The 21,851-nt window shown below is 40.1% G+C and overlaps 2 protein-coding genes across 2 annotated transcripts in view; both read right to left on the minus strand.

The window, feature by feature from the left end:
- LOC310858262 (uncharacterized protein) overlaps window positions 1–7,365 on the minus strand; it is a gene marked incomplete at its 3' end in the record, with an annotated part of 65,917 nt that extends 58,552 nt beyond the window's left edge. The window contains exons 1-16 of the mRNA XM_083764368.1: window positions 7,352–7,365; window positions 7,193–7,214; window positions 7,056–7,083; window positions 6,855–6,939; window positions 6,491–6,637; window positions 5,925–6,136; window positions 5,622–5,722; window positions 5,354–5,466; window positions 4,327–4,494; window positions 4,193–4,224; window positions 3,950–4,047; window positions 3,797–3,819; window positions 3,677–3,698; window positions 3,545–3,572; window positions 3,329–3,413; window positions 3,075–3,209 (exon numbers count right to left, since the gene is read on the minus strand). Of these exons, the coding sequence (XP_083620494.1) occupies window positions 3,075–3,209; window positions 3,329–3,413; window positions 3,545–3,572; window positions 3,677–3,698; window positions 3,797–3,819; window positions 3,950–4,047; window positions 4,193–4,224; window positions 4,327–4,494; window positions 5,354–5,466; window positions 5,622–5,722; window positions 5,925–6,136; window positions 6,491–6,637; window positions 6,855–6,902 (1,212 nt within the window). The 5' untranslated portion in view covers window positions 6,903–6,939; window positions 7,056–7,083; window positions 7,193–7,214; window positions 7,352–7,365. The remainder of the gene's footprint in view (window positions 1–3,074; window positions 3,210–3,328; window positions 3,414–3,544; window positions 3,573–3,676; window positions 3,699–3,796; window positions 3,820–3,949; window positions 4,048–4,192; window positions 4,225–4,326; window positions 4,495–5,353; window positions 5,467–5,621; window positions 5,723–5,924; window positions 6,137–6,490; window positions 6,638–6,854; window positions 6,940–7,055; window positions 7,084–7,192; window positions 7,215–7,351) is intronic.
- A 729-nt stretch (window positions 7,366–8,094) lies between these two features.
- LOC310858263 (uncharacterized protein) lies at window positions 8,095–20,965 on the minus strand (the record flags this gene model as incomplete). Its single annotated transcript, XM_083764369.1, has 19 exons — window positions 20,837–20,965; window positions 17,270–17,371; window positions 16,954–16,972; window positions 16,761–16,797; window positions 14,936–15,058; window positions 14,189–14,388; window positions 13,470–13,573; window positions 13,172–13,284; window positions 12,534–12,746; window positions 11,486–11,560; window positions 11,113–11,354; window positions 10,529–10,604; window positions 10,249–10,392; window positions 9,944–10,146; window positions 9,336–9,445; window positions 9,062–9,180; window positions 8,657–8,827; window positions 8,331–8,362; window positions 8,095–8,197 (listed from the first exon to the last, which is right to left on the minus strand). The coding sequence occupies exons 2-19, from the start codon at window positions 17,319–17,321 to the stop codon at window positions 8,095–8,097; spliced, it is 2,136 nt and encodes a 711-aa protein (XP_083620495.1). The 5' UTR covers window positions 17,322–17,371; window positions 20,837–20,965.
- Window positions 20,966–21,851: the final 886 nt, after the last annotated feature.

The following is a 21,851-nucleotide window of genomic DNA, read 5'->3' on the forward strand; positions in this document are numbered from 1 at the left end:
ATGTCTTAACCCATTTGAAGATGCAAAAACATATTTATACCCCTGTCTTTTGAGTTTTTCATGTTCCAGCCCTGTCATATGCGTTTCTTGAAGGAACGCTACATCTATATTTTCTTTTTTTAATTTTGAGATAATTTTCCTCTGCTTGGTTGGATTGAGAAGACCATTAACATTCAAATAAATGAAATTCACCATAGTACATCAGTAAAGTACAAGCAATTTCTAATGTTATGTTGCATAAGATAATAATCATCCTGAATAAGAATCACATTGTACAGATAAAAAGAAAACAGAACTCCCTGTAGCGCCTAAACCCCATTATTAGGCGTTACTGTCTGGTTGCCAACAGCCAGGATTGATGTTATGACGTGATGTCCAAACATGTCCATTCAGTTGAAGTATATTTATTAGCTGCCAAAGCCCTATACTTTTACATATAAATAAACATATAAGTCAAAAGAATATACCGGTAGACAATGAGCCCTCCAAACACAGTCTAAAAACTGTTTGCCTCTGCATGTCAGCAACACCTGCACCTGATTATGGCCAGAGTTAAATACCCCTCCCTGTAACCATGGTAACCAAGGCCTTGATTGACAAGTCCTTCAATGACAGCACAGAATAAATGCATGGCTCAAATGGCTTACACACCAGCCCATAATTGCTACTGGTGTAAAAAACAGAGCAATTCTAAAAACAAATAAAATACAAAGAGCCATTAAAACAAAATGACGTGAAAACAAAATGCAACATTTTTAAGACAATAACTCAGGCAATAATCATGATTGCAATAACCCAAACTCAAATGCTAATCTGTAGGACAAAAGGCAGATTTTTATTCAAGTCTTTTTGCTTTTATCCTTTTCTTTCTCGAGCTCTGCCACCTTCCTTCCCTCCTCTTTCTTGAGCTGTGCCATTTTCCTTTCTTCCTCTTTCTTTGGCTTTGCCATTTTTCTTTCTTCCTCCTCCTTGAGCTTTTAGCTGGTACCTTCTTGGTGGCAGGCTTGACTTTCTTCTGCACTTCCTTGACAACTGCAGGCTTCTTTGGTGCCGCCTTTTAGCTGCACCAGGTTTCTTTGCTTTCACAGCTTTCTTAGCAGCAGGCTTCTTGGCCTCCTGTGTCCTCCTCGGAGCCTCAGCCTGGTGAGCCTGCTCCTCCTGTGTCTTCAGAGCCTCAGCCTGGTGAGCCTGCTCCTCCTGTGTCTTCAGAGCCTCAGCACCGTCTTTGACACAATCATGAGCAGCAACACACCTCTCAATATCCAAAATCATATAATCATCATCACCATCAACAGGGCAACTTGAACTTTGACCATATAGCCATCTGTACATTCCATCATAGATCCATCTGTCCATTTCATCCATAAAACAGTCAAAGCTCTGCGTTTTTACTTTGCCATTCTGGTTGCCAACAGCCAGGATTGATGTTATGACGTGATGTCCAAACATGTCCATTCAGTTGAAGTATATTTATTAGCTGCCAAAGCCCTATACTTTTACATATAAATAAACATATAAGTCAAAAGAATATACCGGTAGACAATGAGCCCTCCAAACACAGTCTAAAAACTGTTTGCCTCTGCATGTCAGCAACACCTGCACCTTATTAGGGCAGGAGTTAAATACCCCTCCCTGTAACCATGGTAACCAAGACCTTGATTGACAAGTCCTTCAATGACAGCACAGAATAAATGCATGGCTCAAATGGCTCTTACACTCCCCTTATTGTAACAGAAAACAAATACACACATAAACAACAACACAAAACTTCCTGAGGTGACAGGTCATTTCCAAACCTGTACATGTCCCTGTTGGTGGGAGGAGGGAAAAGGCCCAACCGAAGGAAAGGGGCCCTCCCTAGTGGTGGAATGTTGAAATCACACTCACATTCCATGATTCCTACTAGAAAAGTCCAACAAACTATACTAAATCAAAATGCTATCCTACTCAATCAGTGATCAGAAAAAACAAAAATCAAAGGACACATTGCCTTACTTTACATTACCAGGAGTGGGTAACCTCTGGTGTTTTATGATTAAACTCCCAAATCTTCAGACTGTAGCTCCTGTGCCTCCTGCAGCGCCTCTCGTAACTTGTTGCGTGGAAACGCCCTCTGGATGACCCCTTCCACGTCGCCATCTGGATGGATTCCTCTGCTGGAGCGGTCACTGGGAGCCCCCTGGCGTTCATCTCTTGTGCAGCAGCCCCTGCGTCTTCATAATATGTTCGTGTTCCGTTGCTCCATTTGATACGGATCTTTGTGAGTTTGAAATCCAATGCTCTTTTGTTTGAGAACTTTTTTAATTTCTCCATAGGATCTGCGTTTATCCATCACCTCTTGTGGGAAGTCATGGTCGAAGAAGCACTGCATGGAATTAACGTCAACTTTATTCCACCAGGCCAGTTGAAGCACAGCTTCCTTAATCTCGAATTGCAAAAAGTTCACAATGATAGACCTTGGTTTGTCGGCAGGTGCTGGCTTCTTTGCTAGGGAGCGATGGGCACGTTGAATCTGGAGAGGCACGGTTAATGGAAGTTGGGTAGTCAACATGTTCTCCACAAACTTAATCATCGAGTCGCTCGTAGATTCAGAATCCTCGGCTACTGAGAAGATTCTAATGTTGTTTCTCCTGGATCTGCTGTTGATATCTCGTTTTATATCTCGTATCATCTCCTCCTTAAAGTCCTTTATCAAGTCCACTTTAAGCCCCGAAATCGACGCTTGCAAGTCCCTCTTGAAGTCACGGAGATCCTTTGATAGCGATGCCATTTCACTACCTCCCGACGGCTTCTCAGCGCCATGGGAGCCGCCATCAGCCACGTTCTCTGGAGTTTTGTGTTCAGTTACCCACAGTTTCAGATTCCTTTGACTTTTCTTGGGTTTAGCCCCACTCATATCTTCTCCATTCAAATGTTTTTAATCACAATTATTCGAGTGGGAAGGCTATTTTTAACGTGATTGAGGGAGAGCAAACGATTTACACGTCTGCCTCAGGCATGGCTAAACCGGAAGTCCACCATAAAGTGCTATCTAAGGGGCTAGGGCAAGTGCTACCTAGAACTCATTTTCATACCGTGTTGGCAAGAAGATCCAGAGCTGCATCCAACACCCCAGAGGTCTTGGAGAGGAACAGCTTCCAGACTGGTCTGGAACCAGTGGAGTTACACTTAATCACTGCTGCCAGATCCTGTGCTGTCAACATGAACACCTATGTGGAGATAATAGACAGAGTAGAAGAGAACGAAATTCAGGAAACGTTTAAAGAAGTCAAGATGGTAAAAGGTGTTGTTGAGTTAAATCTTAAAGACGTTAGTGGGACTGGCTTACTGAAGCACAAGCGTATTCTTTAATGCCATAGTTGCAAAAACGTCCATTCATCTGTCCACTGTTGAGGAGGTGCTGCAGTGCAGTGCTAGGGTAGAGGAATGGAAAAGAAGATAAAACATGTCTTACATTGCAACAAAAGTATACTTTATAAAGAAAAGAAAAATTAAAAGTGAGATGATGATAATGGGTTAAACTTATTTGATTCAGGAAACTCACTTGTTAACTCCAACACAAATGTCAGTTTCTGTGAAAATATTAGAGAAAATAAAATAATCATAATTAATCAAAAGAATGAATGAATTGATTAACAAAATGATTTAAAAAAAATCAAGAACACAACACACTTACCATTTGTTTGAGTAATGTTGCACTTGGGAAAGAAAAAGTGTAAAATGGTTGTGAATTTGCAGACATTCAGTCAATACTCTGGTTAAACTTTAATCTCTGAATACAATTCCAGGTACTTACGGCTCCACTGTATGTGATGCAGCCTAGGGAAAGACAAGAGCACATTGTTTTTGTTAATAGCAAACACGATTAGAAAACAATCACTGCTAATTACATGTATGAACAACAGCAAAGTGAAACGTCACTTTAAGTCATGTAGATAGAAGATATTACCTGGTGGAACTTGCTGAAGTAATGCCAGCTTGTTGTATGTGATCAGTGATGCTACACTTGAAGGAAGAGTAGGCATGGCCTGGTCCAGTCTGGTGAAACTGAAAGCGAACAAGTTGAAGTTAATATCATTTATCCATGATATAGATACATGATATTAAGCTCCAAAGCTTAAAAGATGTATTAAGGTTCCTTAAACCATAGTGGTCTTCATCAGACAAATCAGATAGATAAATATGAACTCACATTATTTGGAATGACGAGCAGGAAATGTTTCCCTACAAAATGACAAAAAGAGGTTGTCATTTTAAACCAAATGTGAATAGTTATTAGTTAGTTATACTGTTACTATTATCATTACTTCATACTATAGTTCTTACCATTCCAGAGAACATAACAAGGTGGATCACAAACTCAGTCAATCCTCTCTCCTTTGGAGACTCAGTCAGGTAGTCAAACACTGCATTGATGATAACGTCTTTCTCAGCGAGAGGCAACGCCACAAGTTCTGCACTCTGCTTTGGAGACAGGAGCCTTAGAGCCTCCAGCTGGACAGAAATAACAAAGGAAAACATTAATATAACCACAACTGGATTTTATTTGATAGTAATAAGGTAATTATCTCTTAACTAATAATTCATCAATGTTTTCTAAGAAGCAGCACTATAAGTGAAGAGAAATGGCCAAATATAATTTCCAAAGTTGGGTGGGCCACTAGGGATATTAAAAGCAAATTTATACATTACAAAATTATACATAGATTCTACTATACCCCTGTGAAACTGTTTAGGATGGGCTTGGTGGAAGACAAACGGTGTTGGAAATTTAAAGGGGAAAATGGTACATTTTTACATGCCTTTTGGGAATGTCCTGTGGTTTTGCCTTTCTGGAAAGAGGTACTGGGGAAACTTGGAGACTGGATGGGGCTAATACTACCAGAATGCCCAAGGTTATGTCTCTTGGGATATCGTACGGTGCTGCCACAGGGGGTCACCAAGGCACAACATGCATTGGTGACTGCAAGTCTTATTACTGCAGCTAGGTTGATACTGAGAATCTGGAAGAGCTCTGCTACGCCAGTGATCACAGACTGGACCCAACTTATGACTGAAACTGCATCCTTTGAATACTCAATAGCCAGGAGGAACAACGTCAAAGGGAAGTTCCATGAGATATGGGACTACTTTTATTTATATATCAAAGGATTGTTGCAGTAACAATTTGTATCTATACATTACATATGACATAATCACGAGTGTCAACGAGTGTGGGGGGGTGTTGTCCAGGGGTTTTCTTTTTTTTGACTGCTGTTTTTTGTTTTTGTGTAAGTCATGTGAATTTTGTATGCTTTATTGAAAAATCATTAAAAAACTTTGATGAAAAAAAGAAGCAGCACTAAGGTCTTACAGGGGAGAAGCCCGGGTTGAGATTCAGGAATTCTCTGACAGACACAAGGACTGAGAATGGCCCAAAGTTGTTCTCCAACCAGTACACACTGCTGTTGGACACACAGCCTCGGTCTGGAGGGGATCAGAATGAAACATTAAGGCCTTCAAATATAAAAGTGGAAACACAAAATACTGTATAATACTATTTCCTTAAAATTAATCAGATTCCACTCAAACAGATTTGGAAATGAGAGCCAGTTTTTTAGAAATTGTAGTCAGTACTGTACCTGACTGTGGTTGGGACAGGAAAGGGAGGATTAGTTGCTTCAGGACCAAATACTGCTGATGTGAGGTCATGTTGTCAAACTGATGGCTAAACTCCTTCAAACTGTGGACCAAAGAGCACACAGAATGAGAAATACTAAAACTAGAAAAACAATTATTCAATATAAAGATTGTGAGAGTAACATGTTACAGTGACCAAAGCTCTTCGACAACATACGCAAAATGCATATGTCATAGAGTTACACAGATGTGAAGAATTTGTGACAGGCTAATATAATGTTAATATTCTCCAGCTTTGTGCTTACATTTGCTGGTATGTGTCACAGCTGAGGTTCCTGTTGCTGAGACAGTATAGAAACATTCCTGATGCAGATGGCAGGAACCCTCTCAAACGTCCAGAGAACCACTTCCTGATGACTTCGCTGTCGCTCAACTGTTCATCAGTCAGAATCGCCAATCTCATCTCTCCAATTACATCCAGAACCATAGAGGCTGATGGACCAATAAAGGTCAGGGACTAAGAGAAAGACAATTGAACAGGTGATTATTTAGAGTTATTCAGAAGGTTTCTCCCTAAAACGGATTATCCATGCTTGTAGTGCCCTCTGGTGGCCACTCAGAAACACGACAGGCTCTGTCCATTGTATTAAAAAAAATACAAATGCAAATAAAAGTCTATTATTATTTTTTTCTTCTTCCTGGAAAAAAAGATGTCTGGGTTTCCGAAGCTAATTATTCATTGATCACTTGACGTTGAGTTATTCTATCTACATTAACAACAGAAAAATATGAGACTTGGAACTTGAAAAGATTGAGGATTTTCAGCTGAAAGATTGTTGACTTTCACTTTGAAACAAGTCTATCCACAAACCTTTTTAGCAATTATATCCAAAGCTGGGTCCAAGACAGAGGACAGCTTGGTGAGCACCATCTTCCATGTAACTTTAGACGCTCTGCTCATACCAGGCAGATGACATTGCAGAAGAGACACCAGTTGATTCGCTGTGACATTCTTTAACTACAGTGTGAGTGAGAGAGAGGCAGACAAGACAAAGGGAGAAAAAGAAAGAGGACATTAATCAAACACCTGTCACACTTAATGCACTCAATCTGCAAGAATTACCTTCTGTTTTTTATGTAGCCTACAGTATGAGGCATAATATGGTTATTTAGCCAGTTAAGATGGCGATATGTCCTTTTTGATCTAAATAGATACAAAAACAAGGAAGTATTACCTCTGCACATGCATATTGCTCAAGGGTAAAATTGCAGGGTAAATCCATGGGACCAGATGTGTCCAAGTAATGCTGCAGTTCATTGCTGTAAATAGATGTTAAATAATAAATAAAATAAAAAAATTAATAAACAAGTAAATATTTCAACAGGGTCAACACTGATATATTATAGAAAATGCTCATAACAGGAGAATGACTTACGTGTAAACTCCACTGCAGATTATACTACCTGTTAAATTAAGGGCAAAATGAAACAAGTACTGTAAATAAGGCTCCTTTATGAATTAAGGAATAAGTAGCTCATTTATGTGTTATAATATGTATGTAAGTGCTCTTACCATTGAAGTGAGTCACTGGGCACTGTGGATGACAGGTTAGACAATTTATAAAGATAATCAAATCAAAGGAATTCAAATTAGAGCAATAACCATGTTAGCAATTACAGTAGTAGTAGTAGTAGTAGTAGTAGTAGTAGTAGAGATTAAATTAAATCTCACCGTGAAATTGGCTGTCAAGCAACCTGTCAACCAATCAACACAGAAAAAGTTTAGAAAACGGCAATAAATTAAAGGAGTAATTCACCAAAAAATGACTTATTTTCGATGCCTTGAAGACTCAAAGAGTTTGAGTCTCCTACCGGGAAACACAGCCGGTCATCAAATTATCTGGTTAGAATAGGAATGAGTTAAAAACAAAACAATCTCCATGAATTCAAGGCTTCATTGGTTGTGAAAATTAATGGAAAATAAGTAATTTTTGGGGTGAACCATTCCTTTAAAGTTTAAAATCTCTTGAACAGTAGCCTAGAGTGAACAACATAAAATGTTCTTGCTCTTGTGTACATGACTTATTTTAATTTGTGCGTTTATGTGTGGTGGTGGTGGTGGTTGTGGTTGGCCGGCATTTTTGCGTAATATGCATGCATGCCGGCATGACATGCAGGCATATTATGCCAAAATGCCGGGCAGGCATGCATGCATATTATGCTAAAATGCCAGGCGTGAGTGTGTGTGTGTGTGTGTGTGTGTGTGTGTGTGTGTGTGTGTGTGTGTGTGTGTGTGTGTGTGTGTGTGTGTGTGTGTGTGTGTGTGTGTGTGTGTGTGTGTGTGTGTGTGTGTGTGTGTGTGTGTGTGTGTGTGTGTGTGTGTGTGTGTGTGCGTGCGTGCGTGCGTGCGTGCGTGCGTGCGTGCGTGCGTGCGTGCGTGCGTGCGTGCGTGCGTGCGTGCGTGCGTGCGTGTTGCTAACCCTGTGGTGCAGAATGTCTCAGGTCATGAATGCTGGCCCAGATGGCTGGTTCTATCCCTGGTGGTACATACGGTATGACCTCGTACAGACGCTCCACACTGATACACAATAAAGTGACATGCATTCAACAACTACCACCACAGAATACACATCAACATTCATGGTAAGATAACAGTTCTACAAAATACGTTTAAAATGTACAGCCATTTAACAGCATCACAACACACTCACATGACTTGGTAGACATCACAGGGTGGCATAACCTACAAAATAAAATGTTATAATATTAACATTCATGCAAGTCTGTAGCTGTATATCTATTTTTAAATGTTTGTTTGTGGCTTTCGCCTTTATATTATTTTCAGCCTACTGACAGGAAATGGGGAGAGAGACGGGGGGGGTGACATGCAGTAAAGGCCATCGGGATCGGGAGTCGAACCCGCAGCACACTGCCAGACTGGACTACCAGCCAGGGTGCCTGGACCGCTGAGCCCAGGCCAAAGCTGTATATCTTTGAAGCTATCGTAAGTTTGCTCTACAGATGAGGATGAAGTTACCTCTCTAGCGAGTAGAAGCAGGTGGTGCAGGAACTCAGGAAAGTCTCCTGGAGACTGTGTCAGATGGTCAAACACTGCATGGACGACGACGTCTTTCTCTGGAGGAGTAGGAAGAGGCAACAGCAGCAGCTCTGCAGTCTGCCTCGGAGTCAGAAGATGAAGAACCTCCAGCTGGACACGTTTAAGACAAGAGAGAGACAGACAGACAGATCATAATAGGAGAGGGCAGGATATGAGATTTAACCACTGAATACGAAATTGAATTATAATGTCACACTCGCAAATCTTGTGTTCCTGTCTGTGATGAAAGGTTACAGTTGAAAGGTTACAGCATTTTTTGTGTTAAGTACAAACAATCAAATCTTTTAATTTCCAGTAAAAAAAAATGTGATTTTCCACACTCACTCCAGAGAAGTTACGGTTGAGATCATAGAAGTCTGTGATGGGGGCGAACATGGAGAAGAATCCAAAGTTCTTCTCCAGCCATTCCGCACTATCATTGGCTGAGGAGACACACTGAGGATCTGAAGATGAATACACAAGTCAATGTAGGCTATAAAGTATAGTATTTGAATTGAGAAATGTTTTAGTCAAAAAGTACTCTGAAACCAACACAGATTCCTGTACATTTGCAGTGCAGACAAAAATGTCTCTAGCTATGACTACTCAGTTCACTTACCGGACGTGTTGTGATGTAGCAAGAAGGAATGGATGAAGTGTTTGTAGATCACTGGGCTGTGCTTGTGATCGGGATCCATGCGATGCATATGATGACTCAGCTCTTTTACTCTGGACCGGGCAATGCAAAGAAATGTGTTATTATTCTCTAGAGAAGTTATTTTCCAAAAATAAGGGTCAAGTATGGATTCAAGTAAAGTAAATATCCTGCTTGTTTTTCTTTTTGAGTCACACAATCAACAGATTTTCAGAAGGAAAAAAAAGATTTTCAGAAGATTTTCATAAATACCTTTTCAAAAGATGTATAATATATCATTCATGATGTATTTTTTATGTTTGGTTCCCGGTTTGATTGATTGAATACAATATTAACAGTTTGGATGGACACACACAGGGAAGTATAGCACGATACAAGGTCTGCCAAAAGGATGAATCCAAGAAAGCTTATTGGTTTGCTTCCATTGGGGTCCTCAATTAATCGAAAAAGTAAAGAAAGTAACCAAAGTCACCAAATGTATCTTTCTTGAGCTGAAAATGTTTAGGAAACAGTAAACACTTATGTTCTAGAGGAGATTATAGTATTCCCTTTAAAAGGGACGACTAACTCACAGGGCGTGGTAAACAGGACAGGTGAAGTTCTTGCGGCTGAGGCAGGAGAGGAGGCTTGTGGGAGCTGTAGGCAGCAGAGGCAGCAGTTTGATCTGGAACCACATCCTGATAAAGTCTGGGTCCTCCAGGTTCTCCTGGGTCAGGGACGGAGACTCCACCTGAGCAAACACTTCTCTGAAGTGGGACGCAAGCTCACCGAAGTTCTAAAATGAGGGGGGAAAAGCAGAGTCGTAAAATATAGATTTTTGGCTCTGAAAGGGAACTTATGCAGCGAATTGGTCCACCAGTGACCGCCCGAGGCTTACCGCTGTGGAGAACTCAGCGACCAGTAGGTTGAGCCTTTCGGTCAGCTCTTCGATCATTCTCAGTATCGTCTCCTCTGACATAATGAGGTTGCTGCGTGCAACGCAGTGCATGACATGAGCCACATTCTCCACTGCGTTGGTAAGCTGGTAGAAGAGATGGGGAGAAGGATAATGGATGTATGCCGGGCAAGACTTTCCTATCATCTACAATAGAATCTGGAAAAATTAAATAAAAACATTTTTGTTTCATTCTGCAGAATAAATGGTAAAGCCTTCTCACGCCACATGATCTTTCTTCGAGGGTGATGCTGCAGGTGTCCTGGACCTCAGTGGCGTCATTGCCCATGTCCAAATAGCTGTTCAACAAGCCAGCACAATAATCAGCAAAATCATCACAGTAGTGGACAGTAGACAAAATAAGGGACTTACAAAGGACATAACTTGCCATATTTCTGAATGGCCACCAGACCTTTGTTGACCAATGTCTTGTTAGGTTCACTATAACAAAGTGTCAAATTCCTTGTGTCGGTTTGTATTTAAGTTCCCCTTAATAATTTGTACTTCATTCAGCCATCTACACCGTGTTCACATCTTGGAATAAGGTTTGCGTTTGTCTTCCCTTTTGTATATTTGTGTCCTGCTTTGGTTCCAGTTCTTTTTTATATTGCTCACTCAATATTCGCTACATTACATTTGTGTTATTTTAAATGTAATACGAAAAAGAAGTCCACTAACTTAGTCAAACTAGTTCTGCTAACCCAGGAAACTCTGGGATTTTGGTCAAGATTAGCCTTCACAGCATAATTGGAAAGATATGGAGGCTGTACTGCACATCTATGAAAGAAAATACTTAATTGTACTTACAACACTTGGTGGAAGGCATCCTTGATTTGGTCAGGGAGTTGCCCGTGCCCGGGGGGTAAGAATCTCCTTAATAGTGGCATTACAACGTGGTTGTACCAATCCTCCACATTTGTCACGTCAAACTCTTCCCTTGGTGGGGCTATGGACATATTGTGTGGCTTGTACATGCCTGCCAGCTCAGATAGGGTCCAGTTCAGCAGGGTCTGGGTCAGAGTCGTGCTTCTTATCTCGGATACATTTCTCTGGAGAACAACAGATAGATATAGGAAGTCATGTCAGCTTAGCAGATGTAATATGAATAATTAAAATAAACATCAAACAAGTAAATGGCTTCTCATATCTGTATATATGTATTTATGTTCGCTGTATGTACCTCACGTGTGAGAGACACAAACTCACTGACGAGGCTCCCAACTGGTCTGAAAGCTCCCATCAACCCATTCACCACCTGCAAGTGATTTAAAAAATCACACCCGTGTGAAGTGAGGGGCACTCTTATCATCATACATCATCATACATCATCTCATCCAGCCATACAACTCATTATACAAACACTAGGCTAGACAGTGGCCTTGTGGTTAGAGTGTCCGCCCTGAAACCGGGAGGTCAGGGTTCGATCCCCGGCCGGGTCATACCATACTGTAAAAATGGGACCCAATGCCTCCCTGCTTGGCACTCAGCATCAATGGGTTGGATTGGGTGTCAAATAAACTAATCAAAATGATTCCCGAGTACGGCATGGCTCCAGCTCACCGCTCCTTGGTTGCGGCTCACCGCTCCAAGAGATGGGTCAAATGCGGAGAACAAATTTCACTGCGGTAACGTGCGTGACAAATCTTACAACTTTAAAGATGGAGTGCCACAATTTTTGTATTTTTCCAGTTTTTCATGTGTCTATGAGGTGACAGTACTTAGTACATTAGACACTCTGGAGTTGTTTTTATGTGCAATGGTGTAGTAACTTTTAATGTAGGGTTTCTTCTTGGAGGCTGAACCCTTGACAGTCAAACGGGCCAATGAAGTAAACAGTAATGTAGTGACATCACGTTATCAGCCCCTCCCCTAACCCCTCCCCCTTTATCATACAACTACAGCTGTGGGTGCGGCTTCAGTTCAGGTGGATCACCATCCATCACCACCCACCAGGCAAACCATAAAAGCATGATTTTAACAAATACTGTACACTTTTTGGAAAAAGTTCTTCCCCCTTATATTGTAATAATAACTGATCATGTTTTAGGGTGGAAAAAATGGTGGCACTCCATCTTTAAGAAACTCAAAACATGGACATAATAGCCCCTCAAAAAGAAACAAATAACAACATAATATTGTTTAAAGGTTATACAAATAGCAGGTTAGGTTATAAAATCAACAATCTGGTAATGGGTTTATTGATAGGATGTACAATATCTAAAGCTAACCTCTCTGAAGCTGTTCTGTGGTGGTGATGGTGGTGAGTAGGGGTTATGTGGAGGCATTGTGGGTGTGTATCTGTGGGTGGGGGTGGGCCCAGGAACACCGGTCATCAAGCTGTGGAAGACCAGGCTGAGGGTCCCGTTGTCCAGGCCTGCAACCTCAGGCCTCAGTAGCAGCTCCGCCTTTTGTTCTGGGGACAGCAGGTGAAGAACCTCCAACTGCAGCCCGGAAAACACACAGAGAGGGAAGGTCAAAATGTTCATAGACAGTGTTGGTAAAGTTACTTCTAAATGTAATATATTATACAAGACTTTCAATTAAAAGTAATCATCGTCTTCACCTCTTGGATCACAAATGAAGGGTGGATGCATGTAAACATTTTTGGAATTTGTCTAATTTATCTGTTGCCCCCTGGACGTTACGTTTTGCAAACCGGTAATTCAAACTATTCCGTTGACATTTTACTGTTTTGTCTTTGTTTTGTCAGTCTTTGTTTTGTCAGGAGGACACTAACCGTGGAATAACGACGGTCTTTTTTACCCACCCAAATGGTCTACAAATAGGAGGGTTTTTTTTAAAAGCCCTTCCCAATGTTAGTAAAAGCCCAAAATGGAGTCACATGGATGCAGTGATGTGAACTCACCCCACTGAAGACCATGTTGAGTGCTGAGAAGTCCTCCATACGAGCAAGAGCTTTGAAGGAACCAAAGTTCTTCATCAGCCACTCCTCACTGTTCTGCCCTGGATGTACACAACCTACGCATATGCATGCATGATACCATGAAATCACACACACGCACACGCACACACACATTGGAAGACAAAACATTTTTGATTAACGTTAGTAGTACATTGTTAGCTTATCTCCAGGTGTAATATTTAGCAATTGAACACAATGATGTACATATGATGTTCAGCTATATAAAACCAATTGGTTGTACCGTAAAGTCCCTCTCTTGCCAGGAAGGGATACATAAAGAATGTGTAGATCCACTTTTGCCTGGCGGGATCCATCTCCGAGAAGTAATGGCTAAGCTCCTTCACCCTGCAGATTCAAAGTTCAAAGACGTTAGAAGATAGATATGTCTGCAGACTATGCACACTTTACTGTAGCAGGAGAGAGACAGAGCAGTATAGTTGGTAAGCTATGGAGACAGAAAAAAAAGGACATGTTATCCTCTTGATGTCAAGGTTTCACTTTCTAGAGCACACCATTGCATACTGCTCACCTGTGGTGCAACTACAGGGTTAGCATGCAGCGTGCAAAAAAATGCATACAATGATACTTTGCGGTTGCTGCTGAGAGTACCAAGATGACCAAGATGGTACCAAGAATGTTAACTTGGGGGTGCATACCTGTCAAACCCTTTTAAGAAACTTGATGTACAAATTCATTTGTCGTTTAGTTTAGGACTGTGTTATTGTGATTTTAATCAACCCTGTGAATGAGTTCTAATCAGTACTCTCCCATGATTTAGAGACATTGGCGCAACAGCCTATACAGACGGTGAGCATATGATGTGGGCTAGCTGTAGGTTGGACTGAATTTATGTTTTTTCTTTTTCTTTTTTTAATGCATCTTGTTTATTGTTTGTTGTAATATGATATGTGATATGGACACATAGTCTGAAATAAAGTTTGAACTGAATTAAAAACATACACAGTCTGGTAGGTTTCACAGCTGAAGTTCTTGGTGCTGAGGCAGGTCAGAAATTGCTTGTTGATGGAGTTGAGCAGAGGTTTAATTTTGATCTCCAGCCACATTTGGACCAGGGCCTGGTCCTGGAAGGCTTCAGCCCCTGGCGTGAATTCCACTTCTCCCGCCAGGGACAGAATTGGCACTCCGGCCACGCTGGATCTCTGGAGATATAAGTAGTAATAATGATTAATAATGTTGTGTTCCAGTTGTATGCATGTAAATAATACACATTAACAAATCCACATGACAGATTGACACATTAAGCAGACCCGAGGCCTATTCAGATTTATTTTTTCAAAATCCTAACCGTCTTCTGAAAAACGTGTGTTGTCATATCACTGGGGCTCGAACCTTTTCATGTCATGGACCTCCAAAAATGTATGTCGTTGGCCGCCCAACCCCATCTCAAAATATTTTGTTCCAGGGATCCCCTGAATTTTCAAAGAGTTTTCAAAAATAGCAGATCTTCTATTTTTGAACATATTTTGAAAAGTATAAGATAATGGTTTAATAGATAATGTCCAGGTTTTAATGGGTTAACAAAACAACTAAACTGTAATGGTGTCACTCTGTGACGAATGTTGAGGAATGGCTGTCCTCAAAGTCATTGACAATATCACATTGGAATGCATTGTACTGTAACATTACATTCTTTCTATTGCTTTTCTAGTCTAGAACCTCCCTTTGGTATTGTTAATGCCAATGTACCATGAAGGTGTAGATGTCCAAGGCAGCATCGATGATTCCTTTCAGCCGCATCATGTGATCTTTTCCCGTGTCTGTTGATGGCAGTCCCACGCAATGTAGGAAGTGTGAGGTAGGATCAGAGACCTATAGGTTTGGTGACAAGAGAAAAAACGATATAAATACCGATGATATGGAAATGGCTTATACAGTACATATAAGTGAGCTACAAAAGTGTTAAAAAAAACATAAATATGGTGGCATCTATTCTGACGTCAGATTGGACTACACATTTCAACAATTGGGTGACTATAGTGTTCAGAAACTTCAATTCACTGAGGGTCTACAACAAATTAAGTAAAAAAGTAAAAAAAAAAAAAAAAAAAAAAGGGGGGACAATAATCAAGCATTATAGAATGTTCCATCAAGATAAATAACCTGGTTTGCAAACAGCAAAGAAAGATGTAAATGTTTTTAATTCTTCTCAATTTAGAGATTGCAATGCTGTTGGTATGTGACTTGACCAGTTTAGCTATACTGCTTAGTCATTGTAGAACAAGGGCAGGTGATTTTACTATAGCCGTCAGTGACAGTAGCCTACCTACTATCAAATCAGTTTGTCAAACTGTAGAGGTTTTATATTAATTACAACAACTATCAAATAAATCTCCTTCTCTTGACATACCCTGTTATTTGTGCCCATACCAGAGAACCTAGACTAGTCTGTGTTGTCATTCATGAGATGCCTCTATTGACAATGAAAGGAATTCTGTCTTTCCGTATGCTTCAACATTCCCACATTGTATCAGATACAGGTGATGGTATTCCTGCTGGGCATTGCTGCCTGACGCACCTCCTCCAGTGCCTTTTGAAGGCTTCAACATTCCCACTCAATTGTGTTTTGTTCCACTATAGTGCTAAAGGTTTTGAACAAGACAATGTGTGTTTAAATCATTGTTCAATAGGTCAAGAAAGGGCCTCCTAAACCACAGCACTTGTGTTACTCTGCCCGCAATGAGTGGCAGGGTATTGTACTCGCTGTTTGTTCTTGTGTGTGTGTTAGCAAGATATTGTAACTTGAGATCGATGGGCAGATTTCCGTGGAAGTTCAGGGAAATTATTACTAGGCTTCCCCAAAAAGATTATGTTTTGGGTTGATAAGATCAAAGGACTGCATAATCCTATAATCACTCAATAATTGAGTCAAACAACTAAGGGAAACAAAGTTCTGCACGATATGCAATGCATGTGTGTGTGTGTGTGTGTGTGTGTGCGCGCACGCGTGTGTGCGTGTGTGGTTATAATAGTTAACTAAAACTAACTAAAAAACGAAAACTAGAATTAAAAAAAACATTTTAGTTAACTGAAACTAATACAAAATTAAAATAAATTAAAAAAACGATAACTAAACTGAAACTGTATTATGTGTCTTCAAAACTAACTGAAATTATAGACAAAATACCCTTAGTTTTAGTTTTTATCAATATGTATAATTTATGCCTTTAGGATATTTATAATATAATCCTTCTAAATTCATTAGATTAATTTCCTCATTTCTCCAACAAGTTTTACGGCAGTTTTCAGCACCGTACGGCAGCATGTAGCCACGCTAATCCTAACCCACAAATAAACCAAAGTACGAAAAAACTAAAACTAAACTAAAACTAAGCATTTCAAGAAAATAAAAACAAAATAAAAACTAGCAAACTCGCTCTAAAAACGAACTAAAACGAACTGAATTAGAAAAAAATATGTCAGAACTAACTAAAACTAAACTATAATGAAAAAAACAAAACTATTATAACCTTGTGTGTGCGTGTGCAGAGACTGTATATAACACTGAATGTACCTGAGCACAGGAATCTTGTGTAATGCAGGTTCCATTTCTTCTCCATTGGATTACATAAGGGATAAGCATTTGAAAAGAAAGGAAAGGGCATTCATTCACACAGCTTCTAGAACAATACTACTCAATAAATGTTTAATCATGTACGGTATTGTCCAAACCAGTGATTAACTTCAATTAGGCCTATACAGCTTACCTTTCTATACTCAATGTCTCTGTGGAAAGAAGATGAAATAGATGATTAGCAAGGCTATGGATCAGGTTGATTTCTGATTAGCTATAGCCTATATATATTTGATGAATTCATTTTACTTTGTATATAATGTCAGAATTGTAGTTTCACCTCTGTAGGTGTGTATTTAGCAAATTAAAAAATGCACAAGGTGAAACTACTATGTACCTGTCTTGTTGTAGCATTATGGCAAATCTTTCAAATGCTTGGCTAAAAAGTATTATTTTAAAATAGTGTGGATCAGAAAATAAAACCTTGTTTCTAGGTGGGATGCCCTTACCTCTGCAGATGGCCAGGAGATAGATCAGTAGAAAGAGGTAGCGTGATCTCATAATGTGACTAAAGCTCTCATGAGGCCTGAGAACTCTCAAGGGAATCGTTGCTGGTGAGGGAAACAGAACAGAACATAACAGGTTGAGCTGTCAACAAATAGCCTACAGGCCTATATTGCGCCTATATTGTTCTTCTTTGTTTTCCATTGTTTTTTGTGCCATCCTTTTGTTGAATGTTGGGTGGATTTACATTTCACACTGTTCCATGATATAAATCAGAGTTGACTCCGGCCTGTAGCAATGTCACTGATTGCTAAATAAACCTGTTAAATCAGTGGTTTTCATAATTGTTGTGGTATTGGATTAGAAGAGATAACAGGCAAATCAATCAATTCTTGAGAGTGTAATATGAAACCAAATGGACCCTTACGTGACCATTTGGTTTCATTTTACTACACTCTCAGGGCACGGACACAGACTTTTATTCTACCTCTGAGGGCAGATTCTGCCAATGCATTTCAATGGGAATGGAGATGCATTGGCAGAATCCGTCCTCAGAGGTAGAATAAAAGTGCGGTGTGACCGTGCCCTCATCTATAAGTGGTTACCAACTCTACATTTAGCTGGGGACCACTTGGAACCCCCTTAAGGACCACTGTCCCTGAACCACTGGTTGAAAACGACTGTGTTATATGTTCGACTCATTTTTGCCAAATGTTCACCGTCCTATCACATGACCAGCACATATATTGTTAAGCTCACAGTTTGCAGAGTTTTGGGCAGATAAGCATCAAGGTGTGTCTGGTCAGTGAGAGATATTTTAAAGATGGTACTGTAGCTTTATCTGTGAAAAGGTTATGTGATGATAGATGCATCAGTTGAAAGAATGCTGCCCAACCTTTCATCTACGCAAGTTAACACAACACAACAAGGAGACAAATGGACTGAACATATTCACAAATGAATATCCAGAACGGCCTGTTATAGCGCCACCAGGAGGCCGACTTTTGAAAAACACATTATTGTCTCCACCAGCCGAAGGCATGGGGAGAGTATGTTTTGCACTCCGTCCGTCCGTGTGTCCGTGTGTCCGTGACCAGCTAATCTCAGCCACCGTTAACCCGGTCGATGCCAAATTTTGCACACACACTCCCTGGATGCCAACCATGAACCTCTGCCCCAAACTTTCCAGAACGGCCTGTTATAGCGCCACCAGGAGGCCGCTTTGTGCAAAACAAGTTTTTTCACAGTACACCTACAGATTTTGTCCAAACATCACGCAAATTACTACACAGTCTCTCTACAGCTATTCAACGAAACGGGTCTTTCAGATTTCTCAGACTCCATCCTGATTGGTTAAGATTGGCTTCCAAAGTTCACAGGAGTGCTCAGTTTCAAACAAAATGCTGCAAATCATGAACACATCGCGTGATTTCCCTGAAATTGTGCACGCACATTCCCACTAGGCCGAGGACGAAATGCCACATGAACAATTTCAACTCAGCCTCAAGGTGGCGCTATAACTGGCCCAAAAGTGTTTTTACCTCTAACTGCACGGATCTGTGGATAAACTGGTGGAGACCTGTGCCCAGAAGGGCACTTTTTCTAGTTTATATATTATAATTATATTACTCCTCCAGATTCTGTCCAAAAATCCCGCAAATCGTTACACACTATCTCTATAGTCATGTGTTCAAGCCGGATCTGTTTCATATTCCATCTTAATTGGCTAACATTGGCTTTCAAAGTTTGCTGGATTGGCCTGTTTTGAACAAAAAGCCTCAAATCATGAACACAGCGTGCAATTTACGTGAAATCTTTCACAGACTTTCCTACTAGGCTAAGGAATATATCCCACCCATTTCACCTGTTATAGCGCCACCAACAGGTGGATTTTTGCAAAACACATTTTTGGAACAAAATGACCCAAATCATCCAATTGCCATCCAAGGCTAAGAAGAAATGGCACCCTTTTCACATTGGCCTATTATAGCGCCACCAGGAGGCCACAACTTGACCTGCCCTGCTCTTTAAGGCAAGTTAGCACATTTCAACAAGGCAATGCTATCCTGATTATAAAGACGAAATTTAGTTGAAATAAAACAGAAAGATAACAGAATCACTCAGAATCATGTAGCACTCCTGCAGTTTTCTGGTAGTTTTCAATCCAATAAAGCAAATTCATGAATTTGAACACACAGTCACACACACACACGCACGCACGCACGCACGCACACACGCACTCACGAACGCACACAAACTTGTCTCCTTGGCCCGGCTCATAAATGAATTTGTACTTGAGTTTGACTTGAATAACTGGCTTTTCTGAATCACTGTGGTACTGGTGACACATTCTAGGATGGAAATTTCCTTCTTTATTTAGCCTACTTACTGTAAGTGGCATGATGATTGGTATAGTGCCTAGCCCTAGACTCTAGGCACTATTCCAGTCATAATGCCACTTAAGTAGAGGCATTGAATGGCACTAGATGAGTGGATGAAACTGTCTTTTTTTTTTCCCCAGATACTTTTATCCAGAGCCATGCAACTCCAAGTGTGAGATCAGAGTAAATGGATTGAACCGTAGTCAATAGATGACAGGGTAAATGGTCACATAAGGAAAGTGCAAAATGTTGTGCTTCATACCAGGTAAACATGAAACCATAGCGGCTGTCTAAACAAAATTCTATTTAAATAACATTCTTAACATTTGTGGTCAAGCAACAAGTATTGTCTTTCTAAATAATATGTGAAAAGGGTAAAAAAAACACATCTCTGCAAGTATACATCTATAAAAGGTGACAAATGCTATTTCTGATATGGAATAAATAATTTCTGATTGAGCATTCATTATGAAACCTACTATAAGTTAATTCATCGTCTCATCATTGAAAACAGAAGTGGGTAAACATTGTTAATTTAACTCCAAGAGATAAAATGAAACCAAATAGACCTTTACAGGTACATTTGATTTATTTCTCTTTGCTGTGTAGATGCTTATACTGTAAAACACAGTGTTAATTTAACTTGCAGAATGTATAAACTTGACACTTCTTATACACTGAAAGTTAGATTAAAATAAGATAACACTGTAAATATTTTTCTGTGTGTAACACTGCATTCTAAAGGAGAGGTATCTATATGATGATGGTTCAATCATCACATTTTCTAATACATTTATGATTATCATACTCATTAATTACACACTTAATTTTAAGGCCAGATTGTTACAAAGTGACCATCGGTGTTTGTAGGATGAAACACACCCCGATGTGTCTTTCCTTCATTTTACTCTATAAATTCTATAAATGTATATTTTAAAAATACTTGTATACAGTATATGAGCCAGTTCATCTGTGCAATTCTGAGATCTGAAATCAACCGGCAAGTTGTTGCTAGAGGTAAACAGCAAACAGGAGCATACTAGCAACAGGAGCAGGCAAAAATGTTCCATGACAGAAATCCACACAGTATTTTTATATAACATTTAAGCCTATAAGTTTCCATTCCCAATACCGCACATTTATCCTACAGCAATATCATGTAGCTTGTACAATAGGCTAAAGAATATAAACCTACAAGCCTACAGCAAACAAATAAATGAACATGCACCCAATCTAAATCCAATGACAAGGTGAGTTTCTGAAATGGTAATTAGGTAACATCAAAGCCTACTGTACTAAAGGCACAATGAAGAAATCAAAGCTTACCTAAAATCCTTCAGAGGCGTATATCCTAAGAGCAGTATGTCCTGTCCTGCTGTGTGAACGGTATCATGTGTAAGGGATCGCTCTGTCTCTCTGTCTATCCCTGTCCCTCCCTCCCTGCACCTCCTCCCTCCCTCCCTGTCACCCGAGACAGGTGGAACCAGCTCAGAGCTGTGGGAAAGCACAAATGATGATGGTGATGCTCTGTGGTGCAGCAAAAGCAACTTCTGTTACAACACTTCAATTTCAATTAATTTGAAGTTGTCAATTATGGGTATTTTTTAAAGTACTTTGTAAAAGAAAGTGGGAAAAAAATATGTATAAATTAGCCTACAGTATGAAGACAAGGCATGCCGCTGCGGCATGTGACACGCCTCTACTGTAAGTATGTGTGTGAGGTAGAGACAACAGCAAGAGAACAAGCTGTTATAATATTACACACTGATTCATGTACAGCACAACTGGGCAGTGGGGCCACACCTTCATGTAATTGCTTCTGGCTTTGTTCACTGTAAAGCAGTATTTATATCTACTATGACTAGATATCTACAGTAGGTTAAGAGGCCAGACAGTTGCCATTGTGTTCTGTTGAGCGACTTGGCAATTGGTTGAAGTATGCCTTTCCTATTCACTGTGATGCAATTATATGAATATGAAGTGTTAAAGTGCCGCATGATTACAAAATTTATAACAGCGTTATGTAAATAAATTTAAGTGGTTCCTCTCTAGGAAGTATAGGCAGTTTAACACATCTAGATATTCTGCCATTTGTGTTATTTGAACAAATGTATCTACACTGATTCTTTATTGTTACTTTCACTGAAGAAAGTTTGTCACCTACATCCATTTAGCAGGTGGCTACGGTGTTAAAGTCGAACTGTAA

This window comes from Protomyctophum parallelum, assembly GCF_964188405.1.
Source record: "Protomyctophum parallelum genome assembly, chromosome: 5".
Classification (NCBI taxonomy): domain Eukaryota; kingdom Metazoa; phylum Chordata; class Actinopteri; order Myctophiformes; family Myctophidae; genus Protomyctophum; species Protomyctophum parallelum.